The following is a 23,380-nucleotide window of genomic DNA, read 5'->3' as shown; positions in this document are numbered from 1 at the left end:
TCTAGGATGTCTCCATGGCTTTTTTCTATCAAACAACCAATTCTACTTTAAATCAATGAGAAACAAGTTATTTGGGCATCATGTCATAGATGCATTGCTATTGCTTTCACCACTTTTCACCCATGACCTGAATCCACTGTGACCACATTGATAAACCGTCACAGGCTAAATCTTTGTGCCTGCTCAAAATTTCTCCACGCTCCATCACACAAAATAGTGCACCCACGGTGCTTCAATATGCACCTGAAAACTGCACTAAGACCATGCAAAAACCATCCACAAGCCGGTGGATTTTTTACTTTGTAGTGGGGTCGTCATCGAGTGTGAAGGAAGTACAAAACCCGATGTCTTTCTGCTCCACATCTTTGCACAAACCGAAGGAAAACAGCTCCTTGACAACATTGCTTTGGTGTATAATCTGGAAATATAATCTTAGAAGTGACAATCTGAAACTAAACTGACGTTTGTTTCTATATTTACATGTGTAAAGACATAATCTTCATGAAGCCACCAACCCCAACACACCTTGATTCTACAAAAAAATAAAAAAATAAAAAAATAAACTGAAATGACTGATTTTGCCCAGAGGCTATTGTTGTATCTTTTATGCATAGCCTAAATAACTATCTTCACAGGGTATAGTTTGGCAGACAAGAACAGATTTGTGCTGAAATACAAACAATTTAGCAAACACACACACAAACACACACAATGTCTCTGTGCATCACTGAGTGCTCTAATTTCAAGACGAAGGCTGTCAATAAATATCTTTTCTGCCTTGGCTCTATTCCTGAAAGCACTGATTGAATTGGTTAAAAAAATACCTGAAACCCAACAAAATCCAAAACAACAGAACAAACATCATTTTTTATTATTTAACCAAACAATAAAAGCCATATATGACCATGTTAGAGAGCAGTGTTATAGTCTTTATGCTGATTCTGTTTCAGGTCAGAGTAATAGTCAAGTCAGAAAAACAAATTACTTCTATAAAAATACGTGTGGCTTTTACTCACTTAACATATTACAGTTTTACCCAGCTTTCTACCTCTGCCCCACGCGAGTCGAAATATAACATTAGTGAGTGAAATATAACTCTATTACATTTCTGCATCTTTGCCTGCTATGTTAAAACGTGAAATGATATATACCTCAGCCCAAATAAAAAGCTGCACTTTCATAAATCATGATAATGGGAAGAAAATTCAATAAACAGTGTATCAAAAACTTTTACAATTGTTTGACTATATTCAGTAGTACAGAAATTGATTTAGAGTGGGGTTGAATGGAAAACGAAGGGGGTCTAACAAAGTTAAGTCAAGTACTCAGGGGTGTCAAACTCACCTACAAAAGGGGGCCAAAATTAAAACCTTTTTCAAACTATAAGGGTCGGTTTCAGAATCTACATTAACTCAAGTTAGCTACCCAACATCTTTTCTTGGTTGCAGGTTCCTCAACAAGAGCTTGATTGGTCTCATTTGACGTTCTCTGTTTCAATTTCGACATCATAATCAAAGATTACTGGAAAAAATTAAAGTGATAAAAGTATTTTACATTTAAAATAACATCTTGGGGGCCAGATAATATGTCAACGAGGGCCATATTTGGCCGCCGGGCCTTGAGTTTGACACATATGCTCTAGATGGATAACAAATTTAAAAAAAAACTTGTTGAAATGTTTCATCGTTTATTCAAGACTTCTTCAGTCTGAGGAGCTGCAGTAAACTCAGTCTTATAAATAGTACCTTCTTATAGTGGATCATCCAGTTTGCTGATGACAACCAAAACTATCTGTTCTCATTTTCAGCACAAAAAAAGGAACTGTCCAGATGACCTGACTGAACATTGTTGAATTTTATACCTGGACTATTGAGCATGGACTTTGGTGTTTTGAACCAGTTTGACATGACTGTCAACGAGGGAGAGAGCGGGCACCAGAGCAGAGGGCGTGCCCCAGAGACCATCTTAGCACCAACATAACTGTTTTTTTTTTTCCACTTTGGAGTAAGCTGTTGGGGGAATAGCAGTTTTGTTTGGTGTTTCCTCAGACTGATGAAGTATTCTGGATGGAGGGAGAAATGTCTCAGCACAAAAAAAAAAAAGAAGAAACTTTCCAGATGACCGGACTGAATTTATTGGGATTTTATACCTGGATTATTGAGCATGGACTTTGGTGTATCTGTTCACATGATAAAGGAGGACCATCAGCCTAATAATTGGTAATTAGTGCCTTGATGATACTAACAATAACAGCACTGTAAGAGAGAGACAGTTGGACACGGAGGCCTCCGTGTCCAACTGTCCCCATCTATTTATAAGACTGTTTATTGCAGCACTTCAGACTGACAAAGTAGTTTGGACAAAAGACGAAACGTATCAATAAGTTTTTAATTAATTTATTTATTTGAATCCGTCAGGAGGACCTGACTTAACTTTGTCAGATTTTTCTACCAGAACAATTGAGCATCAGGAAAACTAAGTGGTAATCAATGTCTTACCTGTTGTAGATAAATATTTGAATGGCTTCAGTTTGGAGAAACATAGATTAATTCAGACAGATTGAAGAGCTACTGTTTAGTCCAAGTAGGTTTGAACACAAAAGTGAATTTTGGATGTATTAAGACAAAATCAAACTTCAAAAATGTCATGGTTCATGTGAACGCCATTTTATAAACCCTAACATTGCTGTCAGTTTTGCATCACATGGTTATTCTGACAGAACTATGTTTATATATCCTGGTCCGGGGGTCTTTCTGGGTGGAGTTTGCATTCTCTCTCCGTGCTGCATGGGTTTTCTCCAGGTACTTTGGTTTCCTCCCAAACACCAAAAACACATGCATGTTAGGCTGATTGGTAAATAAATTGTCCCTAGGTGTGAGTGAAAGTGTGAATGGTTGTTTGTCTCATTTGTCTCATTGTGTCCCTGTGATGGACTTGCGACCCATCCAGGGTGTACCCCGCCCCTCGCACAGTAATTACCGGACAAGGGCACCAGCGACCCCCGTGACCCGACAAAGGAAGAAGCGGGTAAAAGATAATGGATGGATGGATGGATGGATTGTTAATTTGTATAGCTCCATTCCTTGACATTTCTTTTTACACTAGAACTCTGCAGTTTTCTGGGAGGAAGTGGATTTACCCACTCAGTGCATGATGTTCTACCACTAAAGTCCCACAAGGGAATAAAATAGCACATCAAAGAATACAAGGGTCTGTCAAATTTACTTTATTAAGATTATTTTAGAAAAAAAAAGTCATCACTGAGAACAAAAAAAAAAACATGGAATTCTTAATCAACACATTACTCAAAATAAATGGTATGTCTGCTCGCTTCGGCACAAAAATAACACTGCTAATTTACCAGAAGATTTAATCAACAGATTTTGTAATTTCACTGTTGAGGCTGCTTGAACCAAAGCATTTCTCAAACTGCCTGACTCAGAAAAAGCTTGTGTCAATACTGCGAACGAGCTTGGGTGTGTATTGATACGGCGGTGAATTTTTATCCGGGATGTTTTTCTGTGGTGAGACATCCTGTCTTCAATATTAGGCACCGTCTCCCCATCACACCCACTGCAGATAATACAATGAACACAACACAATGGCAGGATGTCAAACTCCTCAGATACGGTGCGTTTTTGGACTCCAGGAGAATTTAAGGGCCAATGTCACACACGAATACACCAACAAATTGAACTTTAAAATGTGACACGAACTGTCTCGAATGACATCAGAATCAAAACGCAATCTAAAAATAAAATAATGATAAATGATTAGGAAAAAGTCCCAGTTCTTCAAAAGCAAAACAAAGAACAAATCAGGCTATGAAGTGATTCAAAGATTATAATACAAAAATTACAAAAAACAGAAAACAACATATTGACATTACATACAAGTTAACTTCAATCATATTGCACAAATTCTCAAGTGGCAATTTGTACTGGCCCTCTTTGTTCTGTCTCAAGGAAAACAAAAAAAAATCTACACACACACAGATGGAAAGAGTTAGGGAATACACTACATATGTCACATAAAATGACAAATCTTTTTCTAGTTCGACACATACTGGGAGTATAAATGAAGCTGAATAAATAAATTAGGTTATTAAACAAATGGGAATACTGCCAGTATATCTGCTATGTTCATGATACAATCAAACAATTAACATCACAGTTTGTTATATTGTCAATACAGGCATGTTGTGTGGTGAGTGACACTAAATCTTTGTGTTTTTCTAAAGTCTTGGAAGGGCTAAAGAACAAATGATTCATGAGATTTATGTGGCAAGATTATAAATTGTAATTGTACATGTTTCGGTAGTATTTACTAGACTGTGGAGTCCAAAATGTCTGTATTCAGAGCTGACATAAATACTCTGAGTTCAACCAAAAATCTAATTTAAGTTATGGGGGAATTCATAATTCATTCATGCTAAAATATACAAAATAATTTACTTGGAAAATAGTTTTGTCTTTTCTTGGAGTTTTGAATACTTTGTAAATACAACTAAATGTTAATATTCTTTATTTTATCACATTTTATTGTTTTACCCCCTTTAGTTTCTCAGTGCAAGGATAGAGCTTTTTTTTGTGAAAGAACCTGTGAAAAACTAAATAACTGGTAAGACTAACTTTATTTAAGTGTTTTCATGTTTTGTTCTTTATTTTTTGTAACTTTTTTTTTAAGTATTAGTATTAAATGTATCACCATTTTTTTTTTTTTTTTTTACTTTATGATAGTTTCCATCAGCTGGTTGTAATCAGGCACAGCTAGTCAATAATGGGAAGTGGGGCTCAGCACCACTTAAAAAAAAAAAAAAAAAAAAAATCACCTTTTAATAAATAGTGTAAATTTATTACTTTTTGTGAATTATTTTGTTTATATGATTTTCAACTATTTGGACAGTTTTAAATGAAATTTCAGGATTCATTTTCATAGTTTTTACTTATTTTTAGTTATGGCGTGGCACACTCCCCGTGGTTGTCAGTAGATTCATCGTATCGCCCCGTCGGTTGTGATCAGAACTGCAGGCAGCTCATTCTGCAGGTTGTAGCCCATTGATTTGGACACTACTGATGCTAGACCTCACGTGATCTTATTTAAATGCAGGAATAACGTGCAGCAACACCTGTTGTGTCCCACCATGAAGAATTTGGGTTTTAATATCAATTTGTGAGATTAAATTATCGGTCAGCAGCTTGGAGCAGACCAACTGGACATGACCAGGACACAGAAAACTAAAGACAGAGGAGACATATACATCGGGACAGTTTCTCCATCATACCTGTTTTCTGTGCTTGCATACAATGATGGATCTTGTATAACAAGTTATAGTTTGTGAAGGTAACGGGTGCTGCTTTAAATCCAAAGAGATGAGTATATAAGCACACACCACTTATTCACTGTACTTTTTTTTTTTGGAGTTTAGAACAGCATTTATTGTATTGTTTTTACTTATTTATTTATTGTTGGGGTTTTTTGGGGGGTGGGTTTGTTTATCCCCCATTTACCTTTTAGTTCTGAAATATTACTGTATAATTCTTACTTCATATCAAATCAAATCAGAAATTAAATTCAGAAAACTGTGTACCTGATCGTCTGTTTTATTTTACACAGTTACAATTTAAGATACTCGTGTTTTGGGTGGGGGTGGATGTGGGTGCGAGACGCATCTATTTCTCTAATTTAATTATTAGACTGAACTCTTCGCAAAGCACAACCTTGACTCAGAGAAGCAAAAATAAGGTGACATGTATGTGTACTGTACAAAAAAAAGCATCAAGATAAATATTAGGCAACACATCTGTAATTTTCCTCATAAAATGTTACGCAAATTGTAAAACTTGTGTGATTAATGATACAGGAAACGAATGTCCGCCCCACTAATATTAATGCTCAGACACCATCAGTGGTTGTAACATGAGCAGGAACTGTTTCAGGATCTACTCCTTGGGACTCCCAATTTTCCCATCACGGAATAAGTCTGTAGGAGTTTCAAGTTGGCTCGTCTCCAACTGGAATCATGGCTGGCTTTCTGCTCGAAGCAACAATAGGATTTTAGTGTAAAAAAAAAAACGTCGTGACCCAGAAATTCCTACTTATTTCTGGGTGAAAACACCCTGAATATGAAAAATCAGAATGAACTCTAATTGTAATCTCTAAAAACTATAGGTGGGGTACAACATAAAGATCTCTACTCTTAGGTTACCATGATGATTTTTTTTGCCTGAAAACAAATTTAACATGAAAAGGTGTTTGGACAAACTGAAAATATATGATGAAACATGTTTACAGCAAATTGCTAGCTGTGTAGAGGAAATGCTGTATACTTGACCTCAACCTGCAGAATATTTTAAGGAAACTCCGCCCTTTAAACAAAGCTGAATGAGCAATCGCTTAATAATAAATGAACAGGTCTGACGTCTAAACCTCCAAGTGCAGTGACTGACTGCATCCTTTGGGCGACATTACTCAGCTCTGAATACAGTAATCTCTAAAAGTGGGAATGTTCATAACAAAATGATACATTCTGAGCTCATTTGACAAAAACGTTCTACTCTGATGATATGTTTTCTTGAGTTATTATGAAATGAAGTGTGATGAATTCTGACCTGGAATAAAACTGGGGGAAAACACCCACAGGATAGCATGAAAATGGTCTGATAAGTTTGTTTTGTGAGCTACCAACGACCCACGGAGTCACATTTGAGTTCAAATAAAGTGGCAAAAAAAAAGACAGAAAATATAAATGAAAGGAATAAATTCACCATAAAAAAAATCTAGGTTTATGCTTCAGTTTAGTGCCAGACATCTAAACATCAAGAGGTAGCTGAAAAACATTATCCTTGGACTATAATTAAAACAAAGTGAGCACTTTAATTGTCTGATGTGAGTTCTTCAGTACTAATAATGCTGCTGATGAGTTGGGTGGACTGACCTGGGTAAACAGCCCTGTTTGTATCTTTGATGCACGTAAAACAGCATTTCATCTGTTTTTTTTTTCCAATGCCTTTGAACCTGTGTGTCTCCTGGATATCTATTATTGTGCTTCCATCACGCGAGCACAATTCATCGAAAGGAATGCAGTGAATTTCCTGTTAGCTCTTAGGGGATATGGTTTGTTTTTCCTGTTGCTGGGAGCCAGGTTTTTTTTGTTTGTTTTTTTCTGTTTGGCCTCTTTAACTTCCTGTCTAAAAGGTTGACTATACAAAGAGACGGCAAAGGTGAGCATCTGAAGTTAATTAAAAGACTTTGGTTACTCTTCAAACAGCCTTTCCCACCAACACCATCAAAACTCCCAGCTCACATCCATTTCAGATACGGTGTGTCAAAGACATCGTTTGTGCTTTTCAAACATGAATTAAGGAAAGGGAGCGGGGAGTTGACAAATGCTTTTTAGGCATCAACAGGAGAAAAAGCACAAACCCCCAACGGGTGACTTTGAAGGGAGATGGTGGCCCTGCTGCTAGAACAGGCTGTAATCTCATGCCATGCTGCTGGTCGGTGTGCTTTGGGTGCTGCCAATGCTCGCATTCGCGCTGCTGTTCTCGGAGGGGGACGGGTTGTTGGAAACAGGTTGTCGCTTTGCTCCAGAGCAGGGGCATCCTGGGGAGAAAAAATAAATATAATAAAAAACTAAGATAAGCCTATAAGAACTTGACAGACTGAGCAGATAAATTTCTCACTAGGAAGTCCAGCTCCGGTCGACCTCATGTCCAGTCCAGCTGGGTATCCTGAGTGAAAATAGAATGAAATCATCTTAAATCCTGACGTTATCCAGGTCGGGTCAAAGAAAAACCATCCTGCTCGTAGTTATGCATTTACCTGTTTTAATCTTGATTAACCACAGTGCTCCTATGAGTAATACTCCAATCAGAAACCCTCCAAAAGCAATACCCAGAACACCAGGTAGACAGAAATCAAAGCACGAGGAATCTGAAAAATAAACGTGAAACTATAGTGAACTCAAATGTTAGATATGTTGGTTAATATTTAGTACATTGACAGTAATGTGATATGATGTGGACTTGTAGAATTGGTTTACTGAATGTGCAATAAAATGAGTCATGTGATGGTTTTATTTATGAGCATCACCCAAAAATGGTCATAACACAGTTAAATTTACAGGCTTTGAGTTAAACTTTGGGGTGGTAGTAGCTGAGAGTCATCCCCACCACAGGCAGAGAAGCTGACAGATTGCACAAGATCTATGGCATTAGCAGAGTCAATCCAGTTTGTCTGTTAGTAAAATATCTCATGAATGACTAAACATATTTACCATATTTTTCGGACTACAATGCGCACTTAAAATCCTTTAATTTTCTCAAAAATCGACAGTGAGCCTTGTAATCAGGTGCACCTTATGTATTAATTCTGGTTGTACTTAATGACCTCGAACTGATTACATGTGGTTATTGTGAATAAGTTGAATAAAGTTTGACTTATCTGTTTTGTTTCGCTTAATGTTCCTTATAAGCCGGTGTGCCTTATAGTCCAAAAAGTATGGTAATTAAACTCAGAAAGTAACCAGTGGCTATGCATTTACAGATGACTCGAGTTTTGGATTCATTTTATTTTTATTTATTTATTAACCTTCATTTAACCAGGCAAATCCTATTGAGATCACAAATCTCTTTTGCAAGGGAGGCCTGGCCCTGAAGGCAGACTAACATGCATGTTTTTTGGTTTGTGGGAGGAAACCGGAGTGTCTGGAGAACACCCACAGAAGCATGTGAAGAACATGCAAACTCCACACAGAAAGACCCCAGGTCCAACCGGGGATTGAACCCAGGACCTTCTTGCTGTGAGGCAACAATGCTAACCACTGAGCCATCGTGCTGCCATTCAGCATTCAGCATGGCTGCCACTGCTAATCCAGCCTAACAAAAACAATAATTGCTATAACTCAATCATTTCAGATTCTGATTCAGATTCAAACAACTTTATTTAGCCACACAAGGCAATGCAGTGAGACAGTTTCCAGCTTTCCACCCATGCACACATACAGTACATGTGCTCATATAACTAAAAGCAATAACAACAACCAATAAAACAAATAAAATATAAATAAATAAAATATAAATCAATAAATGAATTAGAAATATACATTGAACAAAAACAAACCAACAGATATCGTCATCACAATTCATCTATTTTTGTGGTAAATCTGCAGGAATAACTCAGAGCTGCATGCTGCTATCAAGGTCAAGCAACCTGATAGAAGGAATAAAGAAGTTTTGATTTTATTTACTGTATTTTTCAGACTATAAGGCGCACCGGATTATAAGGTATAGCAAAACAAAACAGTCAAATAAGTGAAATTTTATTCATCTCATTGTGAATTACCACATAAAATCAGTCCGAGGTCAAGTAGCACAACCAGAATTAATACATAAGGCACACCTGATTTTAAGGCTCATTGTCAATTTTTGAGAAAATTAAAAGCTTTTGAGTGTGCATTATAGTCTGAAAAATATGGTATTTTTTACAGATATTGAACTGGTCATTCTTAACATGTACTCTGAGCATTGAACAAACCATACAAGAGTTTTGTTTAAAACTTTGGGATGCAAGAACATGGCCAATAGTACTTCAACAAATGCTAGTTTTACTGTTTCTATGTTGTTAAAATATACTTGCAGATAAACATCTCTTATCTTGTAACACAGAATAAGAAAGACTGATTGTAGATCACAACAAACAACACTTGTCTCTGGACTTCAAACTGGATAAATCCCACTACAGTCAGCTATAACTTGAGCTTTAACACAGTTTAGTTGTGAGAACACGGACAATACTCCTGGGAATGAACACCAAGATGTAGAAGCGAAAAAATAAGAATAAAATAAAGTCTCAGTGTCCGCAGAAGAGCTCAAACTGCCTTAAAAGAAAGAATCAGTGACTCTGGTGTATATATTTGAGGCTGAGCATGAACTAGTAGGTGGTTGCTGTTTTTTTTTTTACTCTTCTCTCTCTCTGATGCACATTTATTAATCAACATTTTTATAACTCAATAAACCTTGATCATTCTGACAGATCATCCCTGTGAGGTTGATGATGAAGGTGACACCTTCTCCCTCTGGCAGAGCTTTTCCCCTTCATTTAAGAGATGAACTCCTCCCTCACCACCTGCTATCACTTCCAAACAGCTCACGCACCAGAGACTGAAAAGCAGGAAGATCACACGAAGGCAGTAAAGCAAAGACTCGTGGGACTGGTAACTTAAAGTTTAAATTGTTGTGATGCAGTTGTGTTTAAGATTTGTTGTTTTTGAACTTGGACAGTTTTGGTTTGGGAGGATTTAATGGATGATAGCAGTGTTCAACAATGATTAACTGTGAGTTGGTTTCATTTTTAGAATTATCCGCAACAAAGTGGGCTTACCAAAAGGTCATTCTAACATCCAATGTCAAAGGTGCAACAGAAAAAAGAAGAAATTGGTAAAAATAAATCATTTTTTGCAGCAAAGTTCACATTTCTTAATCAGTGCGATCACACCAGACATTAACTCTCTTCATTAGTCACATGAGTAAAGGGGCAATCACAAAGAGTTTTGGCCAAGGACAGTGCTTTAGAAATCTAAAGATGGTTTTAAAAGAGAAATCCAAGTTTGAAACCAAATTAAATGGGTTCTTTTTTTTGTCCTTTTGCTTTTTAAATTTTGGACAATACTTAGCTTTCTCATTAATTTTCATGAAAAAAAATCCAACAAAAACAAACAAACAAGCATATTTTCATTCCATCTTAATACTTTGTACATACAAATATTGTTTCATTGTAGTTTTTGGTGGTGGGGTGGGGGTTGGGGTAATTCTACCATTTAATCTCCTTAAAAGCCAAAAAATGAAGTAAGAGTCTAAATTTACTGAAGCTGTAACTTTTATCCAATCTTTAAATATATAATAACAATTACTGTATTGTTATCTGACAGCACTGTGGCTCAGTTGGTGGAGCTGTCGCCTCTCAGAGAGAAGGTCGCTGGATCAAATCCCAGCCTTTCTGGGTGGAGTTTGCATGTTCTCTCCATGCATACGTGGGTTTTCTCCGGGTACTCCGATTTCCTCGCTCAGACCAAAAACATGCATGTTAGGCTGATTGGTAACTCTAAATTATGCCTAGGTGTGAGTGAGAGAGTGAATGATTGCATGTCTCTATGCGTTTATGTGACAGACTTGCCACCTGTCCTAAATGTACCCCCACCCCCACACACACACACACACACACACACACACAAAGTGGCTGCTGAACATTGGCAACCCAGAAAAAAAGAAGTAAGTAAAGATAATTGAAGAACGAAAGCCATGACATTATTCATACCAAACAACTGTTTGTAGAGTTGCATCATGTGTGCAAATAATTTAAATGTGTTTTGCTTTTAATGTTGTAGCTTACAACATGCTGACTGTGTCAACGCAACAAAAAATGTGATTTTAGAACAAATTCTCCTTTAAATTTCTCAGAGGCAGAGTTGAGGATGAGCTGCTCAGTGACATCAGTGAAATTATTGTGCTTCACTTTCAGTTTTGAAAACTTTTAAAATCACAAGTGTTGGCTGTGAACATTAACAAACTGTCATTTTCGTCATTATGGTCTGTCTCCAACAAAATGCACTTTCTTTATACTGCATTGCATGATTAGTTTCTTATGCACAACACTGTGGATTAAAAAAACATTAAATTGCAGCTAAATACTGTATTTTAGACACAACTACAGCTTTGCTCACTCATTAGTACAGAGCCAAACTTTTGCAAAATCTATATAAAACATGTCAAAAGCTACTATTACAGATCTCTGCATAGCTTAACATTACTCTGCATCAATTCCAATAATCTAATTGATAAAGAAGTAAAAAGAATGTTCTAGAGAAAACGTATTTCTCTGCAGCTAAAGAAACATTGTCCATCAGATACAACAGCTGCATGGAAAACTTGATTTTATAAAAGCAGCTTTAGATAAAATACAAATAATTGTTTTAAACCATCTAAAATATAAATATGTAGCTCAAGCAAGCATTGTACTAACAAGGTAGGGCTGCTTTATACTGTAGTTTTATTTTAATAAAAATGTTCTGGCAAAGCCCCTGGAGAGATTTTCTTGCATGTACAACAGTTTACTACCAACACTCCCCTTTACACAGATATCTGTGACATGTGATCTAGTAATCAATGCATAAATGTGTTCTTTGTTCACTTCTTTTAAATAATTTTGATTTGTTGCAGGGTTTTTAGATTGCACTGCCCTTATCTGACTGAGCAGGCTGTGAAACACTTCCCAGCTTTAATTTGCACAGACACCATGTAAGCTGTCAGAAATCTTAACCAAAGCAGAGGTGGTCTGCTTATTATTTATTTTGCATCAAGCAAAACAGTGTGCAAACACATGCCTTCCTTTGCCTCCGTCCTCCGCTGCCTGTGGAGAGCTACTTGCAAGCAAGCAAAACATTTTAAAGAAACTAATCATCACCTGTGCATGAGTTTCTCTCACCTGCCTTTGCAGCCGCCTGTCTCCTGGTGGAACAAGCTAAGTTTTCTACTAGGCTTCCTGCAATGCACCTGCACTGAAATAATACTAAGGAAAATGCACGAGGGACAGAAACCCTTTCTTTTGGAGAAATGTTCTATTATGCAGCACATAAAGATCGCAGAGATGCACTCATCTAAATCTGGCATGCAATATTTAAAAGATAATAAAATTAATTGCAAAGGCTGCTAAAGTAGATGTGACTCTACAGGGTGTATTTATCCTTTGTCTTACATTGATAAAGCCTGCAGCCATTGTTTTTATATAAATTTTTAATTAAATACAAAATATCACCTGAACCAAACACAAAAGAGCACACTGAAACAGAGTCATCTTGTGGACATGTACCAAAACTGCAGTCCAGACAGCCAACCTAGTTTGTTGATCATACAGCGAGGAACCTCCCTTGACCCTGAATGGAGCTGAGACATCACAGCATCTTGAGCAGGCTCCCTCCAGAGACTTGTTTTCTCCAGTGAGCGGCTGTTCTAGTTTGTATAAGTGAGGCTTTGACAGCAAAGCTGAACAAACAGAAGCAGGAAACAGAAGCTCCAGCGCAGGTGGAGAAGAGGAGAGACAGGCCTGCACCCTGACTCCCTGCCACTCCGTACGAAAACTAGCAAACAGGAAGGATCGCTGAATGGAGCACTCAGTCCTGCCCAGAAATGACATGCGACACAATGCCGTCTACTAGTCCTGCTTATATATAGTAACCTTTCATCTAAGCAAATAAATCCAAGTCCACAAACAAACCTGACAAAACACTATGTTATTAGAGGTTTATCTGATTTTTAAACCAGCCCTGTTTTACAGACTACATAGCTAGTTGGGCTTGTTACATCTCCATCATGCATTGTATATCAAATTGAAGCGGGGGGGGGGGGGGTGATTCATTGGTGATACACCTCTGAGTATGCAAAAAAGCAGAGGTGAAAAGAGTACTGAGAATTTGTACTCAAATACAAGTACTTTTACACAGCTTAAAGTGTACTCAGTTACAAGTAAATGTACTGGTGTTATAAAAATTAAGTAAAAGTACAAAGTACTTTTCCCAAAAAAATACTCAGAGTATTAATTACTTTTAAACCAATTGATGTTTTATTCTGTCAATAGAAGGCATTCAGTTTAATTTATTGTATGTAATAGCTACATTCAAAGCTCATTTCTCAGATGCTCAGAAGCTCCATCTTATTTTAGTACCTGGCAAACTGATGGCAGTGACAATATCTAAGATCTTTGCATACTTAGCCAAACTAGTAACCCACACATACAAACAATAAAACAGCAATATCACACAGGTAGCTGTAAAACCTTGTATACGGCAATATGCTTTTTTGTGATTAGATGCTGAAGTCTTGTAAGCAGCTATCACCGTAGAGATCAAACAAAGTTTGCATCTGAACACTGTCTACTTTCCACCCTCTGTGCATGAAACATTCCTCCAGGTACGGCCACGGACACTTGTCCTCAGCCTTTACCTCGTCGTTTTCTCTTTTGACAGTGTTGTCCTCCGTCTCCATTTTGGCTTTTTCTCCAAATCTTCGATCCATAAATGACTCTCTACTCTACAGAGTTGTCCTTTGCGCCGTAGGTAATTTGTACATTTGCGATCTTAGAGCCTTATTGGCTACAAAGATGCAGATGAACGCTTGAATATTAATTCAAATTGCGGCCATACTCAGTAGTGACTTCTGATTTTAAAAGTAGTGAAGTAAATGGTTTAAATTGTACTTAAGTATGAGTACAATTGCACACTTAAAATAAATACTCATAAAAGTACAAGTACCCAAAAAAATCGACTTAATTACAGTAATGTGAATATTTGTAATTCGTTACCTCCACCCCTGCAGAAAAGTATGGAGGGGCACGTGCACCCTGCTGCTCTTTCCACAAACATTGTTGTCACTCAACTTGTTTCATGCTGTCAGATTATTGTGTATGAGCAAACACACCATTATAGGGCTGAGTCACTTTGGGTTAGCTCAAACCAAGGGACTGATGGCAGTCTGTTTGACACCAGTAAGGTGCAAGCAGATTAAAAATAAGCCGCAAAAGAAAGTTAAAGTGTAAACAAAATCAGTGCAACTACGGTAGTATTACTGATCATCTGTATTTTCTATTTTCTATTTTGTCCATTTCACTCACTCAGTGAACTATTCAAATGTCCCTCTATTGTCAAAAGTGGAAGCTATTTCTCATTTTAAGGACATCTTTTCTTGTTTGACTATGTTGATTGGTCTCACAATAGCATGAAGCTCATCAGCGGCTATCATTGGATGGCCGTGCAGTCAGACTTTTTGGAAACACAAAGGATTTTGCTCCCCCCCCTCTCCTTCCCCTATGGGCTATTATGTCTGACTGTGGCCACAAGGTCAGCCTGCAGACCTTCCTAAAGGACAAGGCCCTGCCCTGCAACCGCTCACCGGCTCCACTGCATATCCTGAGCTGGCTGCTATAACTGCCTGTGCATCGTTGGTTGAAAGCAACCAAATAGGAATACAAACTGTAGCCAATGGTAACACGTTTTTGACCAAACACTAGACCAGCAAATAAATCCTGGAGGCATAGCAGGCAATTAATTAATAAAAATGTTTTGTAGTTGTTGTTAGTTACATGATAGTTTACAGAGTTTATTGTTCAAGACTTAATAACGCAATGATTTTCTGCACAAGTAGGGCTTGTTGAAAATGAAAACCAAGGTCATTTAGAAAAATAAACTCAACAATTTGGAGTTTAATCTGAACTCACTTTGTGGTGCCTGCATAACCTCGAGATTCCTCCTCACTTGTCCTCCATCTCCACATTTCTGAGGAAGAAATCAAATACAACAGTTTAGCAATGCAGCCCAAGGGGCAAATAAAAAGCATTATAAAGATACAAAATACCTTTTTTTTTGTTTATAGGAACATGATGATTAAGCTACAGTTCCATAACAAGAATTTAATTTAGATTAACCAATTGTTCATTAGTCAAAAGTATGCAAGAAGGCAATAAGGTTTATTTTGTCAAGAACTCAAATGTAAACTGGTAATAACCTGAAAACCTGATTTATGAAAGTAAAAATGCCAACATTTATTATCCAGCAAAGTTCAGTCAGGTCATCTGGGTGGTTTCGTTAATTTTGTTGAGATGTTTCGTCCTTCATCCAAAGGACTTCATCAATCCGTGGAGCCACAAACAAACTGAGTCCCACAAGCAGCACACCGACATAGTGAACCAACAAATTTGCTGGTGATAAGATGGTTTCTGGGGCCCTCCCTCTCCCCCATTGACTCCTCTGAGGCAGCCAAAGTGGTTCAAAACAACAAAGTTCATGCTCAATATTCCAGGTAAAAAAATCCAACAATGTTCAGACAGGTCATCTGGAGGGTTTCTTTTTTTTTTTTGGAATCATTTCGTCCTTCATCCAAAGGACTTCATCAGGACTACTACCTCTGATATATGAAGTCCTATGGATGAAGGACAAAACGTGTCAACGAAAAAATAAACTGTCCAGATGACCTGACTGAACTTTGTTGGATTTTTTTTACCTGGATTATTGAGCATGAACTTTGGTGTTTTTAACCACTTTGGCTGTGGCCGCATTAGAGGAGTCAACGAGGGAGAGGGCAGGCCCCAGAAACCATTATCACCAGCAAACTGTTGGTCCACTAGGTGAGTGTGCTGCTTGTGGGACTCAGATTGTTTGTGGTTCCTCGGCCTGATGAAGTCCTTTGGATGAAGGACGAAACATCAACAAAAAGGAAAAAAATCGTCCAAATGACCTGACTGAACTTTGTTGGATTTTCTACCTAGATTACTGAGCATGAACTTTGACATAATTTATTATGGTAATAAATGATCTGGAGTTTATTCCAAGTTTTTGCATTTCCATTTGAAATTTTTAACTAAAACACCGTCAGTGTAGTTGGCACCGCAAGTAAAAACAGAACCTCTGTAGGCTAAAAAACGAAACAAGCCATTAAAAGAAAAATGGCAGCAACATTAGGTGAGGTCAAATTGGTAGCCTGGTGCAATGTTAGAAAAGATAAAGGTGTGCTCAGCAGAATAAAAAGCTTGGATGGGGGGCAACAAGAGTGGTTTCAGGAATCTTTTTTTTATGGTAAAGACAAACTCATTAACACCATGCAGGCACATGATAAACAGAGTCTCATTAGACTAGTCTAACATTTATAAGGGACTTTCCCAGAAGAAATAAAGAGCACTCATTTAAAGATGCAAGGGAATAAAATGCCTCAAGAACAGCAAAAATTAAAATAATTAGAACGTTATTGAACAAAACAAACTTCACTTAAGATCAGCTTGTTTATAACGGGGGAAGAAAAATCATGGAAAGCTCAAAGTCTGAAGCATACGGCACTGTCTACATAAAAAAACAGTGAAGTGTTGTAATAGTATATGGCACTGACTAACTTAGTATTTATTTATTTATGATATGACAAAAGGGAAAGGCCTTCTGGAGTATGAAGGGCTCGAATGTCTGCTCAGATTCAGGCAAACGCAGCAAAGTTGATTGGACAGTGCTCTATGGACAATGACCTAAAATAAACGGTGGAACCACTGCAGAAATGTTTGAAGGAGCAAAAAGAGGAAGATTCTTCACTGGCCAAGTCAATACACGGATCAGACTGCATTTCACTTGCTAAGTAAATATTAAATTAAAAGTAGAAAGGCGCATGGACACACAACTGAGGTAAAGTCCTGGCAAAGCTTAACAAAGGAGTGACTTTGTAGTGAGTTCCATAGGTCCCAGACTTCAGGCTGGAACTGCCTGTGAAGGATTCCTCAAACAGTATAAAAGAATCAACGTTATTCATTGGTATGGTAATTGGTCCAATCATATTTGAGACCCAGAATAAAAGGATTGTTCTGTGTATTACGGCTATAATTTCTAAACCCTTTTTTCCAATTTAAATGTAAATGTTCCTAAATTAAAATGAAGAGTCAGCACTTTTGAATAACATATTCATTTTGTATTTGTATATTTGTCAGGACTTTGTAAACACAGCAGCTAAAATGACAAAACAATAAATATCACTGTTCAAATGTTTCCATACTTTAATATAGTGTGACTGCAATTAAAATATAATTTTATTTCTGGTGCAGCATGAAAAAAATCCTTAATGAATTCCTACCTTGTCGTGGCAAAGTTGGACCGAGCACTCTAGATCCCACTTGGTGGACGTCAGCTCCTGGAGCTGATCTAATGAGAAGCTGAGTCGGGTGCTGTTGTAACAGGATTCCCTGAAGCATGGCTCTGGGATGGAGGACAGTTCTTTCACTACAGAACACGGGCCCTTAGAGCGCACTAAGCAGCTAATCACTTTGATTGTCAATACAATGCCCCCTAAAGTCCTCCCAGAAATCTAAAAGAAAGAAAGAAGTGGCACAAATTTCATATTAAAGGAAAAAGCAGTCTTCAGTCAAATTGCCATCAACTGACTTGTGTTATCTATGTATTGTGTAAAAAAAAAACAAGGTGAGAGCTTAATCTTTTGGTGCAAAGTGGTCAAAATGACATTAAACAAGTTTTATTTTCCCTTGGCCCAAAGCTGTTATTATTCATTCTGCTTCTGTTAATCTTCATTTAGTCTGAATGAAAAGAAGCAGTTTTGACTTTACTTATATAAAGTACCAACCATAGCAGTGATTCTGCAACTCAGATTCTTAGAGACCTCCTGACAAAATACTTGCATGTAGGAATGAACTCATTTTATGCTACAGAAACGATGAGCTATAAATAAAAACACTAATCATCATTAATAATTCCCAAGAACTAATGGGGCCCCCAACTCTCTCTGTCAGAACAAATCTAATATTCTCGTTTTTGAACTATTCTGCAGTTTATTTTAATAACTTGCTCATATCTATAAGTTATGCTTGTGCAACATATTACTACCCCTCTGTATAATTCTGTGTCACTAAGAATAGTACAGCACTGTGCAAATGTACACAAATGTCTAAAAAAGAGATGGTAAGATGGTAAAGTTTTTACATCATGTACAAAGTTCTGCATAGATTCTTACCTCTGCATAGATTCTCTTGTCACTCGGCACTTTGGTGTCTGGGTTCAAGGGTAAACGATAGTCTGGGGAGGTGTACAACTGCATGATCAGAGGCATCTGATGAGGGGGGTTAGTTGTCATGGGATTGTTTTGTTGTCGTATTGTTTCTGTAAGTGTGGGAGAAGTCCCTAAAATGTAATAAGGACATTAAAAGGTTATTATTACTTACTATTAATAATAACAATAATGATGATGATGATGATGATACGTTTGCAAATATTCCAATATATGTTTCAACTTTGTGTACTATTCATTTAAACAATAATTGCAGGGATCCAGTCACTAGGGAGCACAAGTCAGTGGATCTCTTGTACTGGTCCCAAGCCCAGATAAATGGTAAGGGTTGTGTCAGGAAGGCCAACCGACGTAAAACGCTTTTGCCAAAAGTAATATGCAAATTCATCAAATAAACAAGATACTGGATAAAACGAGGTCCTGGTTAGCAATGACTACCACCAGTTCTGTTGACAAGCTGGGCGATGGCTGAAATTGTGCTACTCTTAGTCAAAGACCACGAGGAGGGAAACATATCGGGAGACAGAGGGAGAAGAGGAAAGTCAAGAATGTAGGACTGATGGTGGTAACTCTAAATGTGTGGACAATGACAAGCAAATGTAGAGAGATGGCTGAGATGATGCAGAGAAGGTAAATGGTAAATGTTTTAAAACCAAATGGAAGGGAAACAAGTCTTTCATCATTGGGGCAGGGTTTAAACAGTTTTACCATGCTGTGGTTAGAAAGAAAAATGGAGTCTGAAGGAGGAGTTGGTAAAGAATGTGGTAGAGGTGGAAAGGGTGTCAGATAGGGTGATGATGTGTCTGAACATATAAATACAAGGTCTAATGCTAAAAGTTGTCAGTGGTCATGCTCAGCAGGTTGAATGTGATGTGAAGGAGAAGATACATTTTTGAAGGATCTGGATGAAGTGATAGAGAGTATTCTCAGGGAGGAAAGTGTGATGATTGGAGTAGACCTGAATGGACATGTAGATGAAGGAAACAGAAGGAATGAGGAGGAAGTGATTGGTAGGTTAGGTGTCAAGGAAAGAAACCAGGAAGGACAGATGGTGATGGATTTTGCCAAGATAATGAAATGGCTGTAGTCAACACTTATTTCCAAAAGAGGGAGGAACACAGCGTGACCTATAAAAGTGGAGGAAGGAGTACGCAGGTAGACTACATTCTGTCTAGAAACTGGGGACTGTGAGGTTTTGGCAGAGGAGAGAGTGGCCAGACAGTATCAGATGGTTGTGTGTAGAATGATTGTTGTTGTGAATAAGAGAAAAATAGTAAAATCAGAGAAGAAGACCAAATGGTGGAAGCTGATAAAAGAAAAATGTGAGAAATTCAGAGAGGAGCTGTTAAATATTCTGGGTGGTAAGAAAGAGCTTCCAGATGACTGGGCTACCACAGCAACAGTACTGTAATTAGAGGGACAGGTAAGAAGGTACTTGGTGTGTCATCTGGACAGAAGATGATATGGAAATCTGGTGATGGAATAGGAAGGTATTTTTTTTATGTGCATGAAGCTATTCAAAGAAAGAGGTTAGCCAAGATGACATATGACAATGAGAAGACTAAAGAGAGTAGACATGAATATAAGGAGATGCAACAAAGAGCAAAGAGGTGGTAACTAAGGAATAGCAGAAGGCCTATGATGAGTTGTATGGGAGAATGGACACTAAAGAGGACAAGAAGGACTTGTACCAATTGGCAAGAATGAGAGATCAGGCTGGAAAGGACAAGCAGCAAGTTAGGCTTGTTAATTATATGAATGGTAATGTTCTATAAAGTGAGGAGACCGTGATGAAAGATGGAAGGAATACTTTGAGGAGCTGTTGGATGAAGAGAATGAAAGGAGAAGAAGAGTAGAGGTCATGGAATATGTGGACCAGGAAGTGGGAAATTAGTGAGGGTGAAGTCCAGAAAGCTCTAAAAATAATGAAGAAGGGGAAGGCAGTGGGACCTGATGACACACCATTGGTAGATTGGAAATGTCTTGTAGAGATGGCAGTGAGTTTTTTGACTCAAATATTCAGACATATTTGAGGGTGAGAAAATGCCAGAGGAATGGAAAAGTGTGCCAGTGCCCATTTTTAAGAACAGGGGGGTGTACAGAGTTGTAGCAACTACAGGGGAATTAAGTTGATGAGTCACACAATGAAGATCTGGTTGTGGAAGAAAGACTTAGACGAGATGTGACAATTTGTGAGCATGCGTATGGTTTCATGCCAAGAAAGAGCATGACAGATGCCATTTTTGTTTTGAGGATGCTGATGGAAAAGTACAGAGAGGGTCAGAAAGACTTCATTGCATCTTTGTGTATTTAGAAAAAGCATATGACTAAGAAGGTGTGGTATTGCATGAAGAAATCTGAATTGGCAGAGATGTATGTTAGACTGGTAGAGGACATATATGAGTACAGCAGGACAGTGGTGAGATGTGCTGTAGGAGTGACAGATTGCTTCAAGGTGGGGGTGGGATTGCATCAAGGATTGGCTCTGAGCCCCTTCTTGTTTGCTCTGATGATGGACCAACTAACAGATGAGGTCAGGCAGGAATCCCCATGGACTATTCTGCTGGAGGGGCAAAACCTTAGAAGATTTGCTGCAGTCTTAAAACATATCCAATCTTTAAAACGTTTATTTAGGTGGCCATTCAATCTGTATTTCATAAGCGTTTACATTACTGCCATATAAGCCTTATAATGTTTTTTACACAGATTTATATGGTGTTTAGCTAGCAAAGATAGTGACAGAAACAGCAAAATGTAACACTTCTGTTACAAGCTGAGGTACTTCTAATAAAAACGTTATAACATTGCTCCTGTGTGAAACTTGTAATGCAAAAATGACAAGAGTTGAATACTGTACTGTTACCATGAACAACTATGTAGTTTGTTTGTTTGTTTGTTTGCCTGCTTGAATAATTATGTTATTTCATAAAATACCAACTTTGGCTTTGGTCCTGCTCAGTCTAGCTCTTAGTTCATCCATATGTTCAAAATAAAAAATATTTGTCCAAACAGAGGTTGTTCAAAAACTGTGTACAACAGGTATTTATTCGTGCCTTTTCCAAGTAACGTGATTATAAAATATCTTTACTGTGGTCAAAGGTTTTGAGTCAAGTTGATCTTTACGACAGAGATGAAAAGAGAAGTCATACCTCCAAAGTTGTTTTCTTTTCCAAGAACCAGGAAAATGAAAGTCTCATTTATTTTGACTTCTGTGTAGCTGGTGAAATTACTGGTTGTAAAATGTTTTAACGCCATCTTCTGCACATCCTCTGCCTGATCACTGGTCAGTGTAGTGGTGAGCGTCGGTTTGATTATGTGTGTGAATGCGGGCAGCAGGATGTCATTGTTGGACTGTGGAACAAAAGAGGACAAATGTAAAATGGTGGTAAAGTAGAATGGTCCTTACATATTATTAATATAAATTTATATTTTGTCTTGCATGCAAATTAATGCATTTCAGTTGTTTTGTTACTTTGAAAGCAAGAGTTACTGATACTGAACCATGTCATAATTGTGCTTTGGATCACTGAAGTTCAGCAATAAACTTACCCCAAACTTGGCCACTTGAGAATTGAAGACGGTCCATGTGGTGCCCTGGGGGCCTCTCAGGAACACACTGGTTTCCATTGTCTTCACAAGCAGGAAGACATTGCTGCAAAATGTGAAACAGATTATTTCAAGACAAACGTAGCCAAAAAAAAAAAAAAAAAAAAGAGCAGAAAAAAAATCTAGAAAAAGTTTTACCTAACACTGAAGTGCTCTGGGATGTTTATTATGTGAAGCTCATCTTTGCCAGCCTTCTGTGGGTGGGGGGTGCAAGATTTTAGCCAAGATAAACTTGTTTCCATCTTCATAAAATGTTTCTTTGATACGTCTTCATTGTCAAGTGTACAGTTGGCAGTGCCGGGTTTGGTTCCTGTAAAAAATAAATAAATAAATAAGTCACCTTTACAGCAACTGGTTATTCCTGCTAGAGCACAAATCACATTACAAAAAATAAAAGCAAAACCAAAATACATGCGTTATATAATGTAACTCAGAGATTAGTGGCTCTAAAAATAAACTGCAGTCAGTTTGAGAAACTTGTGAATGTCAAGGAAACTGTTCCCGACTTGGTTGTTGAATTTGATTTGTCACTTGCCGACTAGGATAAGAACAAGAAAATCATGAAAACATTTTTTAAAAAATTAAGTTGCTCAAAAATTGTGACAGCAATAGTTGAAAAAGAAACGTTGGCCAGGAGCAGCCATTACAATTTAGACATATTACTGAGCTTTTTTTATTTATTTAGCTTTGATCGCATTAGGGAGGCTTTACTCTGGAATAATTGTGTTTACAGGATGCAACCTGCTGCTGTCCCTGATTAAAGTCCTTTATTATGTTATCCTTTATTTTCACCCTTTATCAGTCATTACTGATCACTTTGAGTTGTAATATTTTTGAGCCTCTATGGCCCACAGCTTCCAGATGTGCGAAGTACTTTGACATCATGTCTTAAAGAAAGTTCACTTTAAACTCAGATGGAGGAGTTCTCCAAATACGGGACTATTTCTGTCCTTAATGGCTGTGCATTTTGTGGTGAATTGCCCATTTAGGAAAATTTTGAACTCAGTAATACCTGCTTTCTCACATATAAAGGTACTGCATCTTTTTTTTACAACATAGGAGAATAAAAATCATGGTTGGACAAAGCCAATAATTACACACATGAGTGTGTGACTGTGCAGTTTTCAGTAACAAGCTTTGAAGAGGACAAAGACTTGTGTTAGATATGTTAGATG

At 37.6% G+C, this 23,380-nt stretch overlaps 1 protein-coding gene across 1 annotated transcript in view; it reads right to left on the bottom strand.

Moving 5' to 3' along the window:
* Positions 1-7,134: 7,134 nt before the first annotated feature.
* Positions 7,135-23,380, bottom strand: part of eng (endoglin) — a 35,257-nt gene continuing 19,011 nt past the window's right edge. The window contains exons 5-14 of the mRNA XM_037692005.1: positions 22,737-22,743; positions 22,344-22,515; positions 22,149-22,251; positions 21,749-21,950; positions 18,546-18,712; positions 17,655-17,885; positions 15,268-15,325; positions 7,825-7,935; positions 7,686-7,733; positions 7,135-7,605 (exon numbers count right to left, since the gene is read on the bottom strand). Of these exons, the coding sequence (XP_037547933.1) occupies positions 7,484-7,605; positions 7,686-7,733; positions 7,825-7,935; positions 15,268-15,325; positions 17,655-17,885; positions 18,546-18,712; positions 21,749-21,950; positions 22,149-22,251; positions 22,344-22,515; positions 22,737-22,743 (1,221 nt within the window). The 3' untranslated portion in view covers positions 7,135-7,483. The remainder of the gene's footprint in view (positions 7,606-7,685; positions 7,734-7,824; positions 7,936-15,267; positions 15,326-17,654; positions 17,886-18,545; positions 18,713-21,748; positions 21,951-22,148; positions 22,252-22,343; positions 22,516-22,736; positions 22,744-23,380) is intronic.

This window comes from Nematolebias whitei, chromosome 18 (assembly GCF_014905685.2).
Source record: "Nematolebias whitei isolate Nwh7 chromosome 18, NemWhi1, whole genome shotgun sequence".
Taxonomy (NCBI): domain Eukaryota; kingdom Metazoa; phylum Chordata; class Actinopteri; order Cyprinodontiformes; family Rivulidae; genus Nematolebias; species Nematolebias whitei.
Note: the sequence above shows the minus strand (reverse complement) of the source record. Positions and strands in the feature narration are given on the sequence as shown.